This window comes from Schistocerca nitens, chromosome 3, assembly GCF_023898315.1.
Source record: "Schistocerca nitens isolate TAMUIC-IGC-003100 chromosome 3, iqSchNite1.1, whole genome shotgun sequence".
Taxonomy (NCBI): domain Eukaryota; kingdom Metazoa; phylum Arthropoda; class Insecta; order Orthoptera; family Acrididae; genus Schistocerca; species Schistocerca nitens.
Window position 1 is genome coordinate 232,843,411 of NC_064616.1, and position 26,843 is coordinate 232,870,253.

Here is a 26,843-nt window from a genome sequence, read left to right on the forward strand (position 1 = left end):
CCTACACTTCAGGAAGATTTGTTTATACTGCTACCATGAGCCGAACCAGATTCCAGCAACTTACTAAAATAGTAAGATTTGATGACTGAGAGTCGCAAAGCGATTACAGAAAATGTTGTAAGTTTGCTGCAATACGAGAAGTTTTTGATAAAATGAATGAATTACTGCCAAAATATTATTCTTTTTTCGGATGCACACTGTTATTGATGAAATGTTGTCATTGTTCTGTGGCAGGTGTCTGTTCAAGATCTTCATGAAGGAAAAACCTGGTAAATACAGTATACTTATACACATGCTCACAGATGATTAAACTACACTCATGCTCATAGATTAAGGATAATTGCAGAATGTGGTGCCACACAATGTGGCACTACACGAAACTGGTGCTAATAGCATAGGCACATAGGGAACACACACGACACAGACCTGTAAGTCCACGGTATTGGTGATAAGTTGAGAAAACCGTCCCGAAACACATGTGCTACAAAATGCCACTGTTTCCTGCCCATGTATTGCGAGTGTTAAGGTTCTAGTTGAAAAATTTGGGGACAGCTTTCTGCTCACTTGACCACAGTTCACAGGCACCGGTTTGAAAGGCAATGGCACATTATGCCTCCAATCTTTTGAAGATTTAGTCGAACAGATCATTGACTGGGATTATTTTTGAAAATCATGTATAATACATCTTTGCATTTTTCACATTTATGTACATTTTTATTCAGGTTTCTCTTTTTCTACTGCAACCTGACTCACAGTGTCCAATGACTAATTCTTAGTAAGGGCGACCCACTCAGTTGTCTCATGGTGTACAGGGAGTTTGGAAGGGTGAGCAGTTTTCTGCCATAAATGGATACAGGCTGCACAGATGAGAGTCAGAATCCAGACTGTACCTGAGGCTGAAATGCTTATTACCTGAGTTTGTGATGGTAAATTACTGTGTTGTTGTTGCACATGCTGAAGCAGCTATTAGCTCATCCAGATGGTTAAGGAGGTTGGGTGCTAAGGTACTGTTTAGGAAGTTCAAATTTTGGGGGAGGTAATATATCTGGTTTCTCAGGCCAGTGTAATAGAGGACATGTTATGTTAAAAATTGTAGTTCCTGTTATGATAGCTAGGAGATAGAAAGTTGGTCTTGAACTATCACATATTGTACTGTTTACCAAAATGCTGCTACCTTGCAGCTTCAACCATTCTGTACCCTTAGGTCATCCCTGCTTGTAACAATTAGCGATAACCGCTGTTGGATTGTATAAGCGACCTGCTTTTTAGAAATAGGGTTGTGGTGCCAGAATGGGCATATGGTGACTTGCGCTTGCTGGCAACGCCAAATCTCACATAGCAATATTAGTGCATGGTTTTCCCTCCTTGCTTCCCATGCTGTTCTTCATGGGCCTTGGGTTTTTGCTGGTGGCCTTTTGAATTTTTCTCTTCTAATAGCACGATAAATTTGGTCATTGTAGTGGATGGCTTATTGTGGTTATTGTTCGCTGTAGAGATATTGAGAGTACTGGTAGCCTTGAAAGTTTTACTTACTGTATGTTTAATGTCTCTGAAATTTTTAATAAGGCTATTAGTAAATCATATTTCTACTCCTCAATACCTTTTGTTCTGAGGACCCATTGTCATTGTAAGGATCTGGTGTTTGTGAAGCTGTAAAACTTGTTTGTGATTTGACAGTATATTACCATAGATTAAAAAAAAAAAAAACCACATAAACTACATATTGATTTTGCCAAAAGCAGACAAGTGATTCTTGGTGTTGTAGCTCTCTGGGGCACTCTTGGTTGCTCTCTGAGAGAGGCACCCCTGTGCATCTTTGTGAATCGCAGCTCGATTGCATAGCACAACACAAAACTGTATGCTGTAGTGCTGTTGTGCAGGTTGCCTATCACAGTTTCTGACTTGAACAAATTTTTAGTCTCCCATCTCACCTGGTATGGGCGAATTGTATAGTACACATACCAGGAATTACTGCTTGATGCAGGGAACCAGACTAGCACATGTAGGCAAGCACATTCGGTGCCAGCTTGGACTATCACAGGGTGGTAACAGAGTGATAGGGTTTTCCTGTCTGGAGGAGTAATAAACTCTAGCATAACTGGTATCTCTTCATGCACTTTATGTAGCCCATCCAGAAACTTTCAGGGATTTTAGAATTGTATGCCGCTGCTACATACATAAACAAAGAATCCCAAGCATTGCTATAGCTATTTGCATAGTGGCTTAGAATTTTCCCTCTCATTTGATGTACACATTCAGTTCTTCTGTTAGCCTGTGAGTTTAAAGAGATCATCTCAGTTTGTGAATAAGCAACAAATGGCATAACTTCTTCAGCAATGCTAACATAAATTTGGTGTCCTGGTATGTGATTTTGTTTCCAGAATACCAAACTGTAGTACCCAATTACGCATCACTACGTTTCTACTGTGGCAGCTTGCTGGTTCTGGATAGCAACCATCCACATGTAATGTGTAAAATGATCTACAATTGATGAAGGTTTCTCGGGTCTCCAGCCGGATGATAGTGTTGATTTATCACGACGTTTCGGGAAGTATCCTACTGCCCATCTTCTGGCGAAGTGCTGAGATTCACAGAGAGCGGGATATTTGTATGCGCTGTCACCCCCCTTCATTAGACCTTGGGAGGCTGTGGTGGACCAACAGCATGCGCGTGGTGGTGGGGGTAGTGGTCACCCCGGCAGCCGTGTTCGGTTACATGCTGCAGTCGGCCCGTTCCCCACAGATAGGCTGGTAATGTCCTTGCCAGTTGTAGTGTGTGAGAGGTCATGCTATTCCTGCAAACCCTTGGATAAATTTGCCATAATAGTTTGATAATCCCTAAAAGACTGCAATTCCTTGCCTGCCTGAAGAGGTGTTGGAAAACTCCATACAGTGTTTACCAGTCTTGAACCTATTCTCATTTCGTCTTGGCTAATTAAATGCCCAAGTAATTCACTTCTTTGGCACAAAATGACACTTCTCTATGATAAGAGTTAGTTGTGCTTAGTGCAATCGCTGACAAATGTCCCTAACCAATGTACATCCCCTTTCATATTCCTAGCAAACACAACAATATCATCCAGATACGCCATACACTATTTCGGCTTTAGTCCCTTCAAAAACTGTCCAACTACTGTTGAAACATCACTTGTGCATTTCTTAGACCAAATGACATTTTCCAATACTGGTACTGAATAAATGCAGTTTTTGGTTGGTCCTTGAGTACTATTCCCACTTATTAGATCCATAGTGGAAATATGCGTACAGTTTCCCAAGTTATCAATGGCTTCTGTTATATTTGGTTGGATACGCGCCTGTAATCATACGACTTTTGAGGTATCTGTAGATGCTGCAGAACTGATACTGCTTCATTCCGTCAAGAACTTTTGTTCAGTACTATCACCACAGTTGCACCCTCTAGGCTGGTACTTGCCACAATGATACCATTGCATAATTATTTGTTAATGAATTTCTCTATTACCAATTTTAGGTGATGGGGCACCCTGTATGGCTTAAAGTACACAGGTGGTCGATTCCTAAATTGGAGCCTGTGCTTCGTCATTGGGATTGGTGGTAAAGGGCCATGAACATTAAATAGATCATCTAATTCTAGCAGTAACTTCTCCATAGATAGTCCCTCCATTCTTTCTTAATGCTTCACCTTTTCACGTAATGCAGTTATACTGGCAGCTTGGTCATGGATATGGTCCGAATGTATCCATCTAGATCAGCTTTGTCTAGAACATCTAAATTGGCAACCAATAATTCCTTAGACAAACTGATGATGCCATCAGTATGAAAATTATCGAAATCACTGGGCACTTCTCGTTCGCCACCCATCTTCTGTATGCATACAATTCTTCTGTACACAAAACAGTGTGCTTCATGTAGCTCGTAATTTTCCTCCAATGGTACCACCACACAAAATATGTTTACAGATAGTTCTGTTTCTACATTTGCACATTGTAGTTTCCCTATGCCTTGCTGTACTTTATCATACAGGTTGGTGTTCAGTGGTCATGCACACATTTTAACTGATTCATGGGTCACGAGTGGCAACCCTTGTGGCAGTATGTCAACGACAGAAGTTTTCAAAGATTGAACAATGTTTCCCTGAGTTATACAATATGTTGTCCAGGGTCAGTTTTAGTATGATGCTCGTACAGGAAACATGGCCCTAGGATCACGCAGCACCTTTCACCTATATGGGAAAAACTTCCATAGTTTCCTGGAATTGCTTTGATTCCACCTGAAAATTTAAACACTGGTCAACCTAGCAACTACACTTTGTTACCCTTGACTCCCCATACATCTATAGCATAGAAGGTTTAACTGCATGTTTCCTGTGAGGTCCAGAGTTGTCTCAGACATGTGAGCACCTGAGTGTAACAAAAATATATGCTCCCTACCATTTGACAATGTTGACTGGAATACTCTCTTTCAAATTCTAAAGGTGGCAGGGGTAAAATACAGGGAACGAAAGGCTATTTACAATTTGTACAGAAACCAGATGGCAGTTATAAGAGTCGAAGGGCATGAAAGGGAAGCAGCGGTTGGGAAGGGAGTGAGACAGGGTTCTAGCCTCTCCCCAATGTTATTCAATCTGTATATTGAGCAAGCAGTAAAGGAAACAAAAGAAAAAAAGTAGGTATTAAAATTCAGGGAGAAGAAATAAAAACTTTGAGGTTCGCCGATGGCATTGTAATTCTGTCAGAGACAGCAAAGGACTTGGAAGAGCAGTTGAACGGAATGGACAGTGTCTTGAAAGGAGGATATAAGATGAACATCAACAAAAGGAAAACGAGGATAATGGAATGTAGTCGAATTAAATCGGGTGATGCTGAGGGAATTAGATTAGGAAATGAGACACTTAAAGTAGTAAAGGAGTTTTGCTATTTGGGGAGCAAAATAACTGATGATGCTCGAAGTAGAGAGGATATAAAATGTAGACTGGCAATGGCAAGGAAATCATTTCTGAAGAAGAGAAATTTGTTAACATCGAGGTTAGATTTAAGTGTCAGGAAGTCGTTTCTGAAAGTATTTGTATGGAATGTAGCCATGTATGGAAGTGAAACATGCACGATAAATAGTTTGGACAAGAAGAGAATAGAAGCTTTCGAAATGTGGTGCTACAGAAGAATGCAGAAGATTAGATGGGTAGATCACATAACTAATGAGGAGGCAGTGAATAGAATTGGGGAGAAGAGGAGTTTGTGGCACAACTTGACAAGAAGAAGGGACCGGTTGGTAGGACATGTTCTGAGGCATCAAGGGATCACAAATTTAGCATTGGAGGAGAGCGTGGAGGGTAAAAATTGTAGAGGGAGACCAAGAGATGAATACACTAAGCAGATTCAGAAGGATGTAGGTTGCAGTAAGTACTGGGAGATGAAGAAGCTTGCACAGGATAGAGTAGCATGGAGAGCTGCATCAAACCAGACTCTGGACTGAAGACCACAACAACAACAACAAACAACAACCATTTACCATGCTGATCAAGCAACATTCTGCTTGACACAGATTATGCAGCATTAAAATTCACTTTGAGTACTGCTCGGCAGAATCTGAGCTCGTGTTGCCATTTAAAGGCTGAATAATCATATTCCACCCTTTCTTGTTACGCCCTTTACTTCTACACTACTGGCCATTAAAATTGCTACACCAAGAAGAAATGCTGATGATAAACGGGTATTCATTGGACAAATATATTATACTAGAACTGACATGTGATTACATTTTCACGCAGTTTGAGTGCACAGAGCCTGAGAAATCAGTACCCAGAACAACCACCTCTGGCCGTAATAATGGCCTTGATGCGCCTGGGCATTGAATTAAACAGAGCTTGGATGGCGTGCACAGGTACAGCTGCCCATGCAGCTTCAACACGATACCACAGTTCATCAAGAGTAGTGACTGGCGTATTGTGACGAGCCAGTTGCTCGGCCACCATTGACCAGACGTTTTCTGTTGGTGAGAGATCTGGAGAATGTGCTGGCCAGGGCAGCAGTCGGACATTTTCTGTATCCAGAAAGGCCCGTACAGGACCTGCAGCATGCGGTCGTGCATTATCCTGCTGAAATGTAAGGTTTCGCAGGGATCAAATGAAGGGTAGAGCCATGGGTCGTAACACATCTGAAATGTAACGTCCACTGTTCAAAGTGCCGTCAGTGCGAACAATAGGTGACAGAGACGTGTATCCATTGGTGCCCCATACCATCACGCCGGGTGATACGCCAGTATGGCGATGACGAATACATGCTTCCAATGTACGTTCACCGCGACGTCGCCAAACACGGATGCGACCATCATGATGCTGTAAACAGAACCTGGATTCATCCGAAAAAATGTCGTTTTGCCATTCGTGCACCCAAGTTCGTCGTTGAGTACACCATCGCAGGTGCTCCTGTCTATGATGCAGCGTCAAGGGCAACCGCAGCCTTGGTCTCCGAGCTGATAGTCCATGCTGCTGCAAACGTCGTCGAACTGTTCATGCAGATGGTTGTTGTCTTGCAAACGTCCCCATCTGTTGGCTCAGGGATCGAGACGTGGCTGTACGATTCGTTACAGCCATGCGGATATGATGCCTATCATCTCGACTGCTAGTGATACGACGCCGTTGGGATCCAGCATGGCGTTCAGTATTACCCTCCTGAACCCACCGATTCCATATTCTGCTAACAGTCATTGGATCTCGATCAACGCGAGCAGCAATGTCGCAGTACGATAAACCGCAATCGCGATAGGCTACAATCTGACCTTTATCAAAGTCGGAAACATGTTGGTACGCATTTCTCCTCCTTATATGAGGCATCAAAACAACGTTTCACCAGGCAACGCCGGTCAACTGCTGTTTGTGTGTGAGAAATTGGTTGGAAACTTTCCTCATGTCAGCACGTTGTAGTTGTCGCCACTGGTGCCAACGTTGTGTGAATGCTCTGAACAGCTAATCATTTGCATATCACAGCATCTTCTTCCTGTGGGTTAAATTTCACATCTGTACTTCATGGTGTAGCAATTTTAATGGCCAGCAGTGTATACTCTCACTCTTGGTGTCTCACTCTTCCATACCTCTTACAGTGAGACTGACAACAGTTTTTTGTATGTGGCCTAAACATCTACATTGATAGCACTTCATTGCTGCACCACACCCCGCCATATTAATCCATTGAACAATTGAGCATTTTGTAGGTCCTCATGCTGCATTACATAACTTTTCGTGTCTCTTGCCAAACATGACTTGGTTATTTGCAGCAGCTGTTCATCTGTCCTAGATCCCGGCTTTGTAGCTGTCAACAGCTTATCTACAAATTATAATATATCCTCTCCTAAATAACATTATGGCACTCTCAGGAGGTGCTACATCCAGAGCTGCCTGAAATGCCATAGAGACATCAGAAGCAGCAGCAACTCTCTCGAGAACAGCAATTGCAGCTGCAGCTTAAGTGCAAGGTGACACTTCACTTTCCTCCTCGGAAGATGACAGTAAAGCATTATCTTTCTCTTCTGCATCATCAGCAGAATTGATGACTCGTTCTTCAACAGTACAGTTTTCATTGTCTGCCAGCGTCCATTCTTTCAGATTGGCAGTGCGAGAGGGTACCAACTGGTGTAAGCCTGTCGAAGAGCAACATCGGTATCCAAAGTTGTATTCGCATTATGAGTAAGTTCAGATGCTGCATCATCATTTTCCTCTTCAGTCTGTGCTACATCATCAGTCGCTGTCCAGGCCTTCTTAAAACATTAGTTATGGTGTTTGTTGTAACTTCATCCCAAGCAGCAGAGATTTTGCGGACAGCTTGCAGTACATTCCAATGTGGAAAGGTTTCCTTGTAGTCTGATTGAATTAATGGCAGCCTTAACAGGAAGGTGTCTGTAATTATGCTTCATAGAGGTGATTATTTCTCCAGTGACTGCAGACAGCTTGTAGTGTTAGGTGGTATGAATACAACTTCTAAGTTCAGAAGTTCCAGGTCATCGAACTGATATGCCAGGCAGTGGTCCAAAGTTGCCAAAATACTTCTCTACCTCACAGCCATTTGTTTTTGAACTTTTAAGAGCCGGCTATGGGAGGGAATCTGGTCATCCAAGCTTAATTGTTGTTCTCATAGTGACATACCAGATTGAACACACTTCTTTTCAACATGTAGATATATTTCTTATCAAAAAAGCTTTCATAACTATTTGGAAATCCAGTACTGTGTGATAATTTCATAGATAAACATATAAGGATGTCTTAACTAGTTACAATAAAGGCATACCTTGGTTAACAATATTTCAGTTGCTGAACGAGGTAGCACTCTCTTTCTCCATCCTTCCCCAGTGTGAGCTTGGACCTAATCTGTAATTGTCAATAGCACAATCTGTTGTGCTGCTTTCTACAAGTAGACTCTCACTTTTTAAAGCACTGTATATTCAAAGTTAATGATCATGTGTTTGCCATTTTTTGTGCTTTTGTCCACATATCCAAGAATTAAAGAAATGAGAGTGTGCTGAAAAGTAATACCTCTGAATTTTCATGTGAAAATTTAAAGCTGTTTAAATAAAGCAAACTTTATTAACATTCTACATCTTTGCTCTTCATGCCCTCTGCTGCTAGAGGTCTCTGAATTTTAACTTAAAACATGATGGTGTATAACACAGCTGCTGGTACGTGAAAAACAGCATGCTGTAATAAAGGTTCGAATTCAAAGCTTTTGTCTGCACACGAAACACCCTTTCCTTCAGCAAGACAATGCCAGACCACATATGAGCACTGCAGTATCTGCAACAGTCCGACGCACTGGATTCACTGTCATTGATCATTCTCCATGCAGTCCCAACTTGGTCCCATCTGATTTTCACCTGTTTGCAAAACTTAAAGAACACCTACAAGGACTTCGATTTGATAATGATGAAGCGATGCAAGAATACATGAGATTGTGGCTCCATCAACAATGTTAAACATTATACACTGACACTATCAACAAATTAGTCTCTTGTTGTTGGAGAAAAGCTTTAGTCGCCAGGGTGACTATGTTTGGGAATTAAATATGTAGACGCAAAGAATACTGATGTAGAATATTAACAACATTTGTTTTATTTAAAATCTTTTAAGAATTTTCACATAAAACCCCTCACAGTTGCGAGTCACCATCCACCCCTCACAGCTGTGCCTCGCCACCCGCCCCTCGCAGCCGCACCTCGCCACCCGCCTCTCGCAGCCGCGCCTCGCCACCCGCCCCCACAGCCGCGCCTCGCCACCTGCCCCCCACAGCCGCACCTCGCCACCCGCCCCCCACAGCCGCGCCTCGCCACCCGCCCCCCACAGCCGCGCCTCGCCATCCGCCCCTCACAGCCGTGCCTCATCACCTACCCCTCTCCTCCCCCCTACCCCCTCCCCTTCCCTCTCCGTTATACCTCCCCACATGCCCCCTCCTCTCCCCTCCCCTCTCCGCTATGCTTCACCACATGCCCCTCCTCTTTCCTTACCTGCCATTACTTGCCACCTGCCCAATCCCAGACACATCTCTGCACCCATCCCAGTTGGTGGCCATAGCAAGGGGATTGTGGGGTAGTTGTGTCGGGAAGGGGACTGTTGGGGTGGTGTATTTAACAGTGAGTACTTGATCAGTCATTGAGGGATTTTTCTGAATTCTGGTTGTGATTTTCTCCCTGGTTTGTAATATGAAGCCTGTTGTAATGACTACTGTATATATATATTGCAATTGTAAATTTCTTGGTGTAAATTTAATTAATGTTCTCAAGGAACATAAAGTTATCTCTTTCTAAATTTTGTTCCACAGGGATTTTCGCAGCCCTGTTTGCACTGGTTCTAACTTCATCAGTATGCTACATCAAAAGGGAAGTTGCTGACATTGTAGTCAGTGTGTATAGTGAGGCTGCAGTTTCAGCAATGCTTGTGGGAATTGTATTTTCTCTAATTCTGTACAGAAGAGGTGGTAAATTGCCTATCTCCTATCTTAATCCATATGGATCAAAAGGCTTTATGTGGTATGACTTCTGGATGGGACGAGAAGTTACTCCTCGTATTGGAAAATTCAATATAAAGCTCATCCTTCATCGATTTTCCATAATTATTGTGGTAAGTAAATATTGTTTTCGCAGTAAATGTGATACTATAACTTTATTATGAGATCATTTCTGTGTATGTGATGTAAAGAAATCAAAAGGCAAACAGAAAAGCATTAACTTCATGCCAAGGTGACCCACTTCTGGCCTATGCGGTTTATCCTCAGTGACAAGGTAAATCTTGATTGTAGGTATATGTTTTGATCTTGTTAATTGAATAAATTATCTTCAACATTTGTTCTGGTACCATGATGTACATGTAAAGAAATTTGCACAGTACTTCAAAATGGGATTAACATCATATCTATGTTTGTGTCAATTTTTATTGTCGTTTGAGGGAGGTGTGGGATCAGGATCTCCAGAAAGGTCCCAGCTTCATGTTCCTTCTCTGAAGAGTGTTGTGTGTCCTGTCTAAATATGGAATCTGACTCCAAATATTTTGTCTCTGTTGAATAAAAATAAATGTCATATTCAACAAATATGATAAAATAAATATTAACATTATATTATGGGTGCCTGGGCATGGCCTATGATTCTGTAGACTATAGCCCAGCTGCATGGCTGAACCTGTGTGAGCTATTTGCCTACGCTGGCTGCAGATGCCTGTTTGCCCATATGTTGGTTGAATAGCGTCTGGACAAGTTAGAGCACAATAATACACACAAAAACACTTACAGGCACTAGAAAATATACTGTTAACAGTAAAGGAAACCTATGGATTGAAATAAGAACCACAAAATATCTTTATTTACTTTAAAGCTGTTGCATTACATGTCACTTCAGCAAAATATAATAAAGTTTATGCCACACTTATGAATACCATCTCATTTCTGGAACTTATTCAAAGTCTTTCATGTCTCTCTCCATACATATTTCCCTTTTGTAGAATGCTTCAGTATTACCTGACTGGAATTTTTGCTGTGGTGACAATTCATGTGGTATGGTAAGCGTATTATACCATCTTCCTGTTATGGTGTTAGAACTTCTAGGATTCATTAAGCTGCTATCCAAAGCCAGCTGGAACATCCACAGCTTATCTGTGGGTTCCTGAGAACACACTCACAGTAGCAGTCACTGACAGAAAGTACCTGTGCCACATCATTTCCACTTTGTGTAGATCACCTCCTTCCAAATTTCAGGGATACCAGCTGCTTGGCTTCTCATTAATAAAACTGAGCTATTACACTGTTGCCAAAAAGAGAATTGTCATACTTAACTTCACAGGCTGCATCAGTAAAGGGCTCTCATGCAAAGTGGACACCTTAAAACAAACATCAGAGGGCACACACAGTTGTACAGACAAGTGATTTCGAACTGACCATAATTATGAATCTTGTGGACATGGATTTGTCATATGGTGTCATTTTAGTTTGAACATGGTATGTTATGATAGTTATGCATTTGTTGAATGAATGTATTGATCACACCAAGTGACCACAACTTAAAATGACCACCATTTCGTTTGCATGACCATAATGGCAGTATAGTATTAGTTCAATTCTGAAACAATGCAGCTGGTGCAGATGTGTTTGGTGGTTGAACATTGTCTTACTGCAAACTGTGTTGGTAACATGTGTTGTCCACATAGGCATTGTCACCAGAATGGTTGAGTAGTCTTGATTTAACATATCCGATTGTGATGGCCACATATGAATGAAATGCTGCGCAGTGATTGCAATCCTGCAAATGATGTGGGACATCACTGGATGCAACTTGAGTTCTCATTTCGTACCTCTCAAGTGCAATCTAAACAATAACTAGTAAATCAACTATGTTTTTGAAGTAGAAGACTTACACCTCCAGCAGACAACTCAGGGGCCTGTATTTCAACAGGACAAGGGTCGGATTCTTATAATGAGAAATGTGGAAGCCATACTTGAAGAAAGATGTGTACCACTGCTTCTCTAGTTTGCACATTTGTGTGACGTGTCACCCCTGAACATGTATGGAATGTGGTTGGTTGGTGACCTTTTCTGGTTTTCTAAGACTTGTGGAACTTCACGGAGTAGAGTACAAACTCTGTGTACGGAGGTTTCTCAGTATCCAGGTGCTGTTTAATGCAATGTCAGAGTGTTTAGAAGCATCACTGGGAAGCTTGATGTCATACTAAATTCAACAACCCTGAGTTTATATGCAGTTGTGTTACCTTAGAGATTTATCTTCTACTATCAGTTTTAGCGTAATGTAATCATATTGCCATAGCAGTTTTATCATCTTCAATAAATAATCATCAAGATATTTCTTTATTTATGAGCCAAACCAGCAAAGTATTTTATTCTTTTTTCTGGTAATCAAATCTTCATATTGCCACAATTATACCACAGATTGCTCATCTCTTATGTAATGTTTTATTCCAGTATTTTAAGTGCTATATTTAAAACTACTTTATCTTTTGAGATATGAGTGCTATCTGCTCTGTATTACACACATTTTTCTCGCATTGTCATATCGCAGTCAGTTTATCCTCACAATTGTTCAGTTAGTACTGGTTTGCTTCATTGCCTTTTGTCAGCGGTGGATTTCCTGATATTTTAACTCCACATTTTCCAATCCCTACATATTATAAAAATGTGTGTGGGGGAATGGGGGTCCGTTTGTGTTTTCCCCATCTCCTCCTGAACCAGTGGACCAATCCAACTGAACTTGGTACACATATCTTTTTGTTGTGACTCGCCGATCATTTAAAGTGCCGCCGCGCAATTACGCACGTCCTCTACGTGCGGCGCTGTCTGCCTGCCAGCCATGCAGCAGCGGCGCCACCTAAGCGGCCAGCCGAGCAGCGGCCGCTAGACTGAGACTCAGTGCTTATCTGAACGCTAACGTGTTCACATGTCAACTTACTCTGTGACATATATGTGTTGTTGTGTCGTTTCTAAATATACTTGTTAAACTAGAAGTTCTAACACTTTTACTGTCAGGCAACAATTGCAGTGAATGTAAGACCCATAGTTCAGATGATACAACGTGACGATCAGTGAGGTGGGTGAAAAACAGCTGCATCGTTTATGAAGTTTTTATGCATTTATTCTTTAGTGCTAAGACACTCCTACAATTGAGTCAACTTGAGGAAATCCCTGACAACTGGCACCGCTTTTGACAGCTTTCAATCGTGAAGCGTAGACGGCTGCAGGCAAAAATTGTAGCCATCTACAAAGCTATGAAGAGGCGTTGTCATAGAGACTGCTACAAAATCACTTTGTAGACATGTGAAGCAGCAGTGCCCAGCGTACAGAAACTGTTGGGGATCATGTTCCTTAATCTGGATACTGTTCCTACACATTTGTACATCATGCATATTACTTTACATGACTGTTTGATAGTTTACAAAGTGTTTTCATGAATACATAGTAATAATTTTTTTAAAAATACTGTACTACAAACACAGCTCATTTTTTGTATTCATTTCTAATATAAAATTGGCAAAATGAATACCCGGGCAATGCAGCTAGGTTTCTCAGCTAGTTTTAGAAATAAAATTGATTAGTGTAGAGACACTTCTCTATATGATTCATACCTAGAAAAGAGCAAACAAAATTCTCAAAGTAGTTAGGGTTTTAGGATGTCAATGTGGACTGTGATGTGAGAATTAGTAGAAAAACCCTTTAGCATATTAACCCAGATTCCACACCTTGATTGACCCTCATAGTCTAAGTCCACCATTCAGTCACCTGGCCTGCTGATACCTATTTATATGCCGTGGGCTCAACATTCCAGAACTATGCTAAACAGTCTCCAAGCAGTGTTTTTTTTTTTTTTTTTTTTTTTTTTTTTTTTTTTTTTTTTTTTTTTTTTTTTTTTTTTCCCACATGCCACCATATCACGTGTCACAACATCGATTACAGTGATGTCTAGTAGTTTGCCAGCCAGAGTGGCTGAGTGGTTCTAGGCACTACAGTCTGGAACCGCGCGACAGCTACGGTCTCAGGTTCGAATCCTGCCTCGGTCATGGATGTGTATGATGTCCTTAGGTTAGTTAGGTTTAAGTAGTTCTAAGTTCTAGGGGACTGATGATGACCTCAAAAGTTAAGTCCCATAGTGCTCAGAGCCATTTGAACGATTTGATGTCTAGTAGTTTCTGTAGTGGCAAGAGAATCTATACATTCTTGTCCAGCCTTGATTGGGCATGTATATTGTAACAATTACTATTTGTGTTCTACAGCTGTTGCTCACATCTGTATTTGTTTTGTGTTTAACTTAACACTACACATTTTGAACATGTTCTCCTCATGGAGAGGCTGTTCGGAGAGTGGAAGGAATTTCCCAGAAGTCGATGTCTAGTGGTATCTGCTGTTGTTGTTGTTTTGATTATCTTGACATATCACTTCTGAAATTTGCATAATTACCTGTAGGCTGTGTGTGCATGCCTTGTAGGGTTAGCTGTAGGGTTAATGCCTTCTTCATCTGTGAATAAATAATTAATGTAATGCTGTAATTACATTAGTAACAGAAATTGTTTAATTAGCTGTTTTTGTTTGTGTTTCAGATTGCACTGAACATGTTGATTGCCACAAAAGCATATTTGCAGGGAGTGGAAGAAGAAATATTAAGATCTGTTATAATATCTGCAATATTGCAGTCATTATATTCTTTACACTTTATTTTTCATGAAGACCTGTATCTGTATTCCTTCCTAGCTATCTCAGAAGGTGTTGGATACATGATAGCAGTGGGATTTATGACATTTCCTTTCATATTGACATTCACTACAAAAGCTATCTTGGACTATAGGTTAGTCTCTTACATATATTAATTGCTGCTGACATCTCTCTACTTACTGAAGAAGGAAAAAAAAAATTTATCTTGTTTCACAGATTAAAGGCATCACTGACAGAAATGTATATTGTACTGTGTTCGTATACAATTGGACAAATATTATTACAGTCGAGCAGTCACAGGAAAATGCTCTCTCTAAAAAATCCAGTCACCTCAGTTTGGAGGGTGAATGTGCTGCCTAAATGGAGTGCTGCTGTTCAGACCAGAGCATGTATGGGAGAGATAATTATTTATTGGGCTTTGGCTTTGGTTGCTGGTAAGTCTTATGTTCAGTTATTGGACATAATGTTATTGTAATTAGAGGACCAGATTCATGTATGAGTGATAAAACACTACTGGTTAATCTGTCATGATTTGTTGTTTTTGTGAATATAGTCGCCATTGTTCTTAATAAGAAAATTAGAACTCATTCTTTTAACACCTATAACTACAATGGTGTGCAAAACTTTAGGCTGAAAGTAACTTTTGCATGATGTGTTACTGCCAAGTAACATAGGTCGATGAAACATCGACCACACATAGAATGAACTCCTACAGTATAGTACAGAAGGTAACTGAAAGACAGACAAACAGAAATGACACTTTTATTGAAAGTCACCACGATTTATAATGGTCTGCTGGACATAAGGAAAGATGGGATGTGGTTCTTAATAGGGTGTGTGATCACCACAGATGGCAATGAATGTTCTGCAATGTGCTCCCATGCTGGCCACATGGTTGGCAGGGAGTTCTTGTGGTAGAGCATTCCATTCCTCCACCACCACAGTTGACAACTGTTGGATGTGCTATAATACATCTCCCCAATGCATCCCACATACATTCGATGGAATTTATGTCAGAGGAATAGGCAGGCCAGTCCTTTCACTGAGTATCCTCTTGTTCAAGAGCTGTCCCACCGTCACAGTTCGATGTGATCACACTTTGTCATCCATAAAAATGAAGTCAGGGCCAAATGTACCCTGAAAATATGCACTTGCGGAAGGAGTACAGTGTCACAATGTTGAGTGGTGGGTGTGCTGTGTTCAATGATTGGCAGGTCACTGCACCCATGCAACATTATGACTCACTGCACAACACATGGACCATCAAAATGACCATGTTCAACAATGTTCCTGGGTGCATTGCGTGTTCCCACCTTTCACCAGATGAGGATACGTCCAGCTTTGTCGAACATTATCACTTTTGTTAAAAGTGTGGGGAGGCATGTTGTTGCATGGACGTACTGACCTAAAAATCTTTGAACATGGTACATTTATCAGTCAGTGTTGTTGTGACATTGTGCTCTTTCCCCATGTACACCTTTTCTGGGTTCATTTCACCCTGTCTTTGTTTTTATGGATGACAGTGTGTGACTATATTGAACTGTGCAGGTGGAGTAGTTCTTGGAATGAGAGGATATTTAGCGAATATCGCTCTGCCACAATAATTCTTTACCAACCTTTTGCCAGCACATTGCAGAGTATGCATTGCCATCCATGATGATTACATACCTTATTAAGAACCATTTTCCATCTTTCCTAATGTCCAGAGGACCATTATGAATCATGGTGACTTCTGTGTGATTATTGTCTTTGAATCAAAGTGTCATTTTTGCTCATCTCATTGTGTGTCTTTCCGTTACCGTCTGTACTGTACTGTAGCAGTTCATTCTATCGAGCTATGTTATTTGGCAGTGACACATTGTGTGAAAGTTACTTTCATCCTTAAGTTTTGCACACCAGTGAATTTTCAAGATTTTTGTGCAAATTTTTGTATGTTCCTGATCGCATTCTGATAGATGGCCAAGGATGTTGTTAGTGAGGTCTGTTGTGTGTCTTGTTCAAATAGTTTAGGTTTGTGATTGTATTGTTGGCTGTCAGTGTTGCAAACTATAACAGGAGTTCCTGCAGCCTATATTACTTATGATAATACACTGATGGGAAAACCAGATATAACTGCCATATTTGATAGAGAAAACTCCTGCTGCTTCAGTAAAGAGGTTCCTTTGTGACAGTTGTGTACAAACCCTACAAAAGAGATGACAAATTGGTGCTCTTCATTGTGCCCAAAAAACTGAGATACTGGATCTCGGACATAGTCAAACCACGGAGCTTTGAACAGAGCTTGTGCCTCACTGTGCCAAGTGTCTACAGTTAGAATCTTGGCCTAGATAAAATTTCCTCTGCCAAGCAAACTGTTGTAGTTAAAAATGTGTTAATGACAGAGATTGCTTATGGTTAACCCTGATTATAACTATTGAAGGGCAAGCCACTGGCCAGCAAATCAACCCTGAACAATTATGACATGAGCAGTGAACCGTCCAGAACACTTTTTAACAATGCAGTGGCACCATATACGAGATAGTTCTTTTTATTTTGGGAATTCAGGTTCATCTGTTATGCAAACAACTGTTTTCAAATTCCCAAATATGTTTCAACATCTATCATCAGTGTGTACTTTTATTCAGTTCTTATTTTCTATAATGTTGGGTTTTGTAGAACTCTGTTCACATTATTATATGCTGGTAGCTGGCTATCTGTAAAGTTATTTTAGTAGTTTTTGTCCTCATCTGCATTCTCATCTGTTGTGGAAGTATACACAGAAGCACAGTACAGGTTTCTGAGTAACTTCCCTCGCGAGTTAGTCTTTTGAACTTCACAAACCAGTGTTTATGTTGGTGTTGTGTCTGATTCCTGTCTATGTTCACGTTAAAAAGAACAGCTCTTTTTATAATAGGTGGACATGAATTCCTGTAATTTAGTCTGCAAACACAGTTGTTGCTGGAGCTTCAAAACTAAATGATTATTTGTCTTGTTCATTTACAAATGAAGTGTTTCCAGAACTGCCAAAAATGATGATGAAGACACGTATTTCATATTTGGCTTGAGGCAGCTTAATGTTTTGCAAAGGTAGCACACACCCTACAAGTCATCGATTTTACTCCTCTTTCACACATTTGTAGGACATAGATCGATGTAGCAAATAATGCTCAATATGATGTGCTCCTCCTGCATTTTCAAGAAGTCGAGGTTCATAGTTTTAGGAGCCTATTGAACACCATTTGAGAATGCCAGCTGTTGAGCAACAATATTTGCGCAATCAGGAACTGTGGATTTAAGGCAGCAGGCTAGAAGTCTCCTAGAGTTATGTTTGAGGCTTGTCATCCCCCCTCCTAATCTTCCACCAAATGCTTATATCACTACAATGAGTAGTTTCTTCAAGAAGGAATTGTACTGATATCCCCCTAATCCCTCTCCCACTCCCTCACTCTCCTGTGGCCTTGCAACTCTTTTCTGAGATAACCTGTGGTGAGCATGGGGTCTCGAGTCACTGCATTATTTTTTTCCTTTTCAGTGTTGCAGTCTTACTTTCTGACTATATCTTTTCTCATACTCTGTCTGTAGACAGATTACCTATTGACAACCTAGCTTGTCGCAGGACATTGATTATGGCTTTTCCCATTTTACTTATTTATTTTCAACCACTTACTTTCATTAAGTCCCCACATCCAGGTCTGTTCTCCACCTTTTCTAATATTGTTAGAGACACGTAGGCCATGCAAGGAACCTGACTATGCAAGGAATGCACTATTGAGGCCTGAGATATTACCTCTCTGTAAGTGCTGAGGAACAGGTGCCTGTCTGGTGGTATCAGGACTCTGGGCAGTGGCCGTCAGTCTGGCAATTGCTCTGGCTTCGCGATACTTGTGGGGAGAGCCCTTGCTAGGTTGTTTATGCAGTATCATGACAAATATCTCACACAGTGGAAAGACGACAGTCATCTGCCAGTGGCTGTGAGGCAACAACTAATGTCCGCCTGTTCTGCGATCTGTGTTAATTTACATGAAATGCATTTCAGTTATGATCATCTCCAGTCCTTTGAGGATACCATGCCCTCTGTCAGAACCCCAGAGCATCTGGATGGGTCTACATGCTGGTTAACACAGATACTGTCAGTGAGGAAACCAGCCCGGGTGGAGGGAGTGGTGGAGGGTAGTACTATGTTGGTTTGGTAGCAGACTTTTGATTCACAAACTACTTCATCATCTCGATCTCTGTCTCTTCAATGCACCTACCCACATTTGTGTTGTCCATGGCACTTCTTTGTCTATTAAACTTACGATCTCTTCCCTCAATCTCATGGCATCACTGCAATTGATGTTATACCTCAGTCTTTATGACAGTGATCACTTTTGCCAATCCAAATGCTGTATGGGCAGAATAATAAAGAAGCATTAAGTGGATGTGATCTTCCACACACCAGCCAAGATGGCAGCTCTTCTCGGATCTGTGAAAGATGATCTGCTTTTACGAATTTATGAAATTCCTTGTCAGTATGTTAAAAGTTGCATAGAACAAACAATATGCTCTGTACAAGAATGTTGCATCAAACACAAGCTATATATCCGCTTCCTACAGCCCAACAAAGCTGCAATGCCTGAACATTGTATTTCCATTGGCCATTGCATGAAATATGGGAAAGTCAAGATACTGTTCACAGCCTCATCCTACTGGGATTCAGTGATCAAGAAATCTGTCGAAATACAATTAGCAGACAATATGCTCAGCTGAGGAGATAGTTCACACCTCGGCAAATAACAGAAACTATTCATTTCATGTCTGCGCTCTCAGAAAAATTATTGTTCTGAGTCTTTGCTGTCTGACATTCCAACACTTCATCCATTTTAATAATTAACCACATGATTCCTAAGCACGTTAGATTCACTTCATCCATTTTAATAATTAACCACATGATTCCTTAGCACATTAGATTTGTTGACTCAGCACTTTATTATTCTGAGAAGCTTAATGAAAAATCTATGAGTGTGCTCTTGTGCCGACTGTCTTATCTCTGATGCACACTCATTTACTCACAGTGTATCATTGTGACAAGTGGCTTTAATTCAGTGATGGCCTCACCTTGAAGAGCAAACATGACAACACCCCAAGCCACATGACCACTTCCATCATGGAATTTTTTTACCACAAAAGGCATCTTGTTGTTCCACAGCCCCCCCCCCCTCCCCCATTTGCCTCATCTGAGTCCTTATCAACTTTTTTCTTCTCCTGAAATTGAAAAATGTCTTAAAAGGATGTCATTTTGTGACTTGCAAGAATATTCAAACGAATGTGATGAAACTGTTAAAAAAAAAGGCCCTACCAATTGAAGCCTTTTGGAACTGTTAACAGGACTGGGAATGACAACTCTGCTGATTTATAGCTGCCAAAGGGTACTACTTTGAAGGGGACATTGTTGTTGTTTGGAAAAAAAGAAAAAAAAAATGAAAACATTGGTAGATAAAAAATCAGTTTCACTGCTCTTCTCACACACTTCGTATGTGTATCATTGTGAAGCGTGTGACAGAGGGTACTTTTTACCATACTATGTACTGAAGTTTCTTGTGTTCCATCCACGTATTGAGAGTGGTAAGATTTTGTGTGTTTTTGAGGTTTTTTTCCTGTTACACATAAAAAGTCTGTAACCATTTGCACCATCCCTTGATGTTCCCTGTAAGTCCAACCTGATATGGGTTCCATACACTTGAGTAATGTTCAAGTATAGGGCATAAAAGTGTATTTTAAGCCCCCTCTTTTGTAGGCAAACTGTGTTTTCCCAATGTTTTATCAGTTAATTATCACCTGTGATTTGCTTCAACTACAACTGAGCCAAAGTGGTTGTTCTGTCACACATCTCTACATATTGTTGAGGAAAGGGGAAAAAAAGGCATGGGGAGTTAAAGCAGTCCTCATCACGAAGGTTCTTTCAAACAATTCAGTGCTGTATTAGGCACGGTCATATTGTAGATAGTATGCTCTTGGCCTCCTCTGACCTTTGAGATGACTAGATACAGGTGGACCCCAAACTGTGGTGCCACTTGGTATTTTTCACTTTAACAAATTATTGCTAGATATGAAAGAAGTGATAAGTGACAGGAAAAATTATTTGACTTTACTGAGATTTGAAAGCTCAACCTTTGGATTTACTGTCTGGCACTTGCTCACATAGCCTTCAAGGCACACACATTTATGATATGACTGACAAGGTGTGACTCATTAATCTTATAGTTAAAAGGATATCACATGTTTATGTTCCACGAAGTGCACCACTTTGTATTTAAATATTATGAGCAAGTTGCAAGTCTTTGTGCTTGACATATTTTGTCGAGATCTAATCAGATATTATGGTAATTTTTACCGGATCAAATTTCTTCATAAATAACAGCATGATAGATGAAAAGCTTGAGACAGCAACTATTATTATACTTGAATGATGTCAATTTGCTGTGCTGGCCACCATTGTTAGGATTAAACTACCCTTTTATTTTATATGTTTCAGTACTACATAGTTTTGGCTGTGTAGCCATTCTCAAGTGTCTGTTATACATATCAGCTACAATAGTTTAAATTAGATTAGATTAGTACTTGTTCCATAGATCATGAATACGACACTTCGTAATGATGTGGAACGTGTCAGGTTAATAAAAGGTGTCTATACAAGATATTACATTAGACAAAATATTACATGACACTCAATATTTTTATTTATTTATTTATTTATTTTTTTATTTTGTGGGGTTGGGAAATTACCCACTTACTATATCCAACAATTCATCTAATGAGTAGAAGCAGTTGCCATTAAGAAATTCTTTTAATTTCCTTTTAAATGCTATATGGCTATCTGTCAGACTTTTGATGCTATTATGTAAGTGACCAAAGACTTTTGTGGCAGCATAATTTACTCCCTTCTGAGCCAAAGTTAGATTTAACCTTGAGCAGTGAAGATCATCCTTTCCCCTAGTGTTGTAGCCATGTACACTGCTATTACTTTTGAATTCATTCGGATTGTTAATAACATATTTCATAAGTGAATATATATATATATTGTGAGGCTACAGTGAAGGTTTCTAGCTCTTTAAATAAGTGTCTGCAGGAAGATCTTGGATGAGCTCCAGCAATTATTCTGATTACACGCTTTTGTGCACTGAACAATCTTTTACTCAATGATGAATTACCCCAGAATATGATGTCATACGAAAGCAGAGAATGAAAATAGGCGTGGTAAGCTAATTTACTCAGATGTATATCGTCAAAGTTTGCAATGACCCTAATAGCACAAGTAGCTGAACTCAAACGTTTCAGCAGATCGTCAGTGTGTTTTTTCCAGTTCAACCCCTCATCAATGCATACACCTAGAAATTTTGAATATTCTACCTTAGCTACCGATTTCTGATCGAAGTCTATATTTATTAATGGTGTCATTCCATTTACTGTGTGGAACTGAATATACTGTGTTTTGTCAAAGTTTAATTAGAGCCCATTTGCAGAGAACCACTTAATGATTCTCTGAAAAACATCGTTTACAATTTCACCAGTTAATTCTTGTCTGTCGGATGTGATAGCTATACTTGTATTATTGGCAAAAAGTACCAGCTTTGCATCTTCGTGAATATAGAATGGTAAGTCATTAATATATATTAAGAACAGCAGAGGACCCAAGACCGGACCTTGCGGCACCCCATTCTTGATTGTTCCCCAGTTTGAGAAATCGCCAGTTTTTTGCATATTATGTGAACTGTTTATTTCAACTTTCTGCACTCTTCCAGTTAGGTATGATTTAAACCATTTGAGCACTGTTCCATTCATACCACAGTACTTGAACTTATCTAGAAGTATTTCATGATTTACACAATCAAAAGCCTTTGATAGATCACAAAAAATCCCAACTGGTGACTTCCGGTTACTCAGAGCATTTAATATTTCATTAGTGAAAGTGTATATAGCATCTTCCGTTGAAAAACCCTTCTGAAAACCAAACTGACATGTTGTTAAAACTTTATTTTTACAAAGGTGTGAAGCTACTCTACAATACATTACTCTTTCAAGAATTTTGGATAAGGCAGTCAGAAGAGAGATTGGGTGGTAGTTGTTGACATCAGACGTATCCCCTTTTTTATGCAGTGGTTTAACAATGGCATTCTTCAGTCTATCTGGGAAAATACCCTGCTTCAGAGAGCTATTACATATGTGGCTAAGAATCCCACTTATTTCTTGGGAACAAGCTTTTATTATCCTGCTGGAAATGCCATCAATTCCATGTGAGCTTTTATTCATAAGAGAGTTTATTATCTTACTAATTTCAGAAGGAGAGGTGGGTGGAATTTCAATTGTATCAAATGGTGTGGGTAAGGCCTCTTCCATTAACTGCCTTGCTTCTTCTAATAAACATTTAGATCCTATTTTATCTACAACATTTAAAAAATGATTAATCAAAATGTTTTCGACTTGCAGCAAGTTGTTTATCAAGTTTCCATTCGCTTTGATGGTAATGCCGTCATCCTGTATTCTTGGTTGTCCTGTCTCCCTTGTAATAATATTCCAAATTTTTTCTGATATTGTTATCAGTCAGCAACAGAAAATTAGGAGAAAAAAAATTGTGTATTTGCAAATTTTGTACAGTGTTTGGAGGATGTGTCATGAATAACATATTGAAAATCCCCACCAGGGGAGGGGGGTGCAGTTAAAAGTAATTTTTTTTAGAATAGCTTAAAAACTGCAGATTCCAGTAAAAATGCTTTCCAGTACAAAATTGAAATACATAAAACTTTATATGGGAATGGTGTTCCTCATTTTCTCTCTAGGACTAATAGTTTCCTCATTGCTTTGTTTCTTCTATCCATAGTACTGATAATATCATATTTGAAGATAATGGGTTGGTTTGCACGTGATCTGTCTTTTTTTAACTGGCGCTAGTTTCCACCGACTAATTCATTTTGTTGTGGTTAGGTCATAATGTTTGAACTCTTAATGTCTTCTAGTATTCTGATAAAACTAGATAAGTCTTTTAGGACTTCTAATACCTATAAGGTATAGCCTTATAAAAGGAGCAGTCCAATAACCTTATTTTCTAGTAGAAAGTTTGTTTGTTTCTGTGTTCTGTATAATCTTTCAAAGCTGGAAATACTTTTTCCATTTTGTGTGTACAGTATCAGTCAACTGTATTTTTGCCATTCTCATCACCACTTAACTGCTTAATAGGCATCATGAATGATGTAAACACTTTTTTTAATCATGAAAAAGAAGTACAGGCACAGTATCTCACTTTCATTTGTAAGCAATGAACCATAAACTGATCATTCTGCATAATGCATCTATTGTTCACTATGTATGTTAACATTTTATATCAAGTGAGATACATTTGTTTGCATGTTAATGTTCTTGGCGTTAATGTAGTTCCTTTATAATGTGTTTAGCTGTAACTTCAAATGTTAAGCTTGTTGCCAAGTTTAATCACCATGACATTTCATTTTATAGCTGTTATTTCTTGCAGGTACCACTTACCATGGTATTTTCATAATACCATCAGCATTTACAGTTACTGTGCTTTCAAGAGCCTTCAGGGAATATAAACGTGCAGCAGCCTATCAAGCGGGTGAAGTTAACACCAGACAGTAATAAGCTGCAATTCTCAGTAACTCTTGTGAAACAAGATCATGCTGAATGATTGCGAATATGGGGCTAACTGCCATGTTCAAATATGGAATCATTTATAAAATGTTTTTTTGTGATAACTACTGTGCACTATTTGAACTGTCTTTGTTTAGCAATTGGGCACATACATGTTCTTAAAAAAGAGTTTTCAAAGATTTTAAGATGGTTTAAAATTACAAATGATCTTTATATAGCACTTTTTATGTTCTTGTAAGTAATCTGTAAGATTATAGGAGCATCAACATTTATTGTGGCAAGTTCAGTTTTTATTGATCTAAGAAGACTGTTAAAACAGTAATTTTTTTAAAAATATGTCTTTGGCTAGTACTTACAGTTAATTATTTAATGTCATTATTATTATTATTATTATTATTATTATTATTATTATACGTATCACTCTACAATATTATTATTAGTATTATTATACGTATCACTTTATGAGAGTACAAATTAAAGCCCTTACTGATTGATATGTTATAAACGCCATTCAGACTATGGCACGAACTGAACAAATATCACTTCATGCTGTGTATTTTATATTTGGTTATTTTCTATATTTTTGTTGTAATTGTTTTCTAATTGTGTTGTTTAAATAAATAGGTTTAGGTTAAATGAGTGTATGTGTATTTAAACATTACCTGTATTCTAACATTGTTTTTGGAAACTTCACTTTAGTGCAAAGACTGCCTGTAAGAAAGACAAACGGCAAGCCTTTGCTCTTTCAAAGGTTGCTAGTCAACTGCATTGATATGATCTGTGTGTCTCCCAGCTGTGTGAAATGGGACACTAAATGTGCGTACAGAGAGACCACTCCCATCATTAGTTTGATATTCATCTCGTTTGAAATTAAATTTTTTGTTAGCAGCAGTAATTTGTACGCCTTCCAAATATTTAAAGAACTTTATGCTATGCAATTACACAAATATATTTGTATCTGTGTTCACAAATCAGAAAGACAGATTATAATCTCGTGGAGAAGGAGCGTTTGTTGTAACAAGCAGAAACATTAGATCCAGTGAGTCTAAAATAAATTGGACTGCAAACTAATACGGACAGGAATAATCAGGTTTGATTGACTTATTTTATAAATCAGATGTTTCTACCAACAGATCCACACTCGTTGATCATATCATTATCCAAAGTAGCCTAAACTTGATATCATGGAAATACTCCCAAGTACACAATGGTGGTGTCAGGTTGTGATTAACCTACCCAATATCAATTGGGAAAATGTACATTAATGTTACTGATAGTAAGGACAAACAATGTTGCAAAATAATGTTGACTTCATTGTCTGAAAACTACCCTGAACAACTAAACAAACAACCCACAGCTGAAAGAAACATTTTAGACCTCGTGGCTACAAACAGAACCAATCTTTTTGTGTCATCAGTGAGAGAGGGATAAGTGACCATGATGTTATGAGAAACAATGGTCACCAAAAGCAAAAAGGTCATAAATAAAGTGAGGAAAGTATTAGTGACTGGCTATCAGTATGACCAAACACAATCAGCTTACTTAAAGGGTAAATTGAGAACATTTACTTCAGATCTGGAATATGGGGAACAATTGTGCATTAATATACCATGGTTTGCATAAATATGTATCAAGGAAAGTAGTAAAATATGGCAACGACCCAGCTTGGTTTGATGGTACCATTTGGAGAATACTGTAAAAGGAAAAATGGACTACTACACTGTCCATACAAAAGAAACTGACAGACAAAACTTAATAGTGCAAGAATGCTTAGTCTCATGGCAGTAACACTGAATAAAATGTTCTTGCGCTTCCAGCCATTGAAGTTAGAACATCACTAACTTTCGATCAAGCACTTCTTTTCCATTGTCAAGTTGAATGACTGTAGATTGACTGCTGGTATGCCCTTATATACTGTAGCTGCTGGCTGTGATATCACTGGTGCTCACAACCTTGCCATATGTTAACTCTGCATTCGATGTGCCCGTTTCAACCTCATGCTCTCTGGGTGCAAGCCGTGCTGAGCTGCAGGCTGCTGTCTTTATTAAGTAAGGTAGGGTGGCTAGTGATCCTTGAAAATTCTGAATCAGTCGGGCATCTTACGTAACCTGAGAAAAAAGTCAGGAAATTCAAATGAGTCCTGGAATTTAAAACATTCTGCTCTATTATTACTGTTTCATAATAAAAATTAAAGTCAATATTTTCTTTTCTTAGTAAAACAGGAACAAAAAATTTTTCTTCTGTTTTCTCATTTTGTCGCAACGCAACTTTGAAAGCTGAGAAGATGTGGCCGAGATAACATTGAAATTAAGTACTTTTCATGAAATTGTTTTATGTACAGTATAACAAGAAATGCTGTGTGTTAAATCTAGACACTTGGTGAATGTGTATAGTGCATTGCTTTTTCCTTTATTATTTTCAGTTTTGATATACAGGGTGATTCTTGTGAGACCTGAGTTTCTCCTGGCGTATACAACTTTCAAATAACTTCCGGGAATTCAGCCAGGTAACACTTTCAGCGACCGCCGATATTTCGGCGGGAGAACACCCCGCCATTTTC

At 39.3% G+C, this 26,843-nt stretch overlaps 1 protein-coding gene across 11 annotated transcripts in view; it reads left to right on the forward strand.

Moving 5' to 3' along the window:
- The window catches only part of LOC126248194 (delta(14)-sterol reductase LBR-like), a 382,264-nt gene extending 357,124 nt beyond the window's left edge, over nt 1–25,140 (forward strand). For 3 of the 11 annotated variants that reach the window (XM_049948986.1, XM_049948985.1, XM_049948987.1), the window contains 4 exons: nt 9,782–10,080; nt 14,551–14,795; nt 14,879–15,096; nt 24,147–25,138. In XM_049948986.1, the coding sequence (XP_049804943.1) occupies nt 9,782–10,080; nt 14,551–14,795; nt 14,879–15,096; nt 24,147–24,271 (887 nt within the window). In that variant the 3' untranslated portion in view covers nt 24,272–25,138. Of the gene's footprint in view, nt 1–9,781; nt 10,081–14,550; nt 14,796–14,878; nt 15,097–24,146 lie in introns of all 11 variants that reach the window. The other 8 variants (XM_049948979.1, XM_049948983.1, XM_049948984.1 and 5 more) reach the window with 4 other exon arrangements.
- The last annotated feature ends 1,703 nt before the right edge of the window (nt 25,141–26,843 follow it).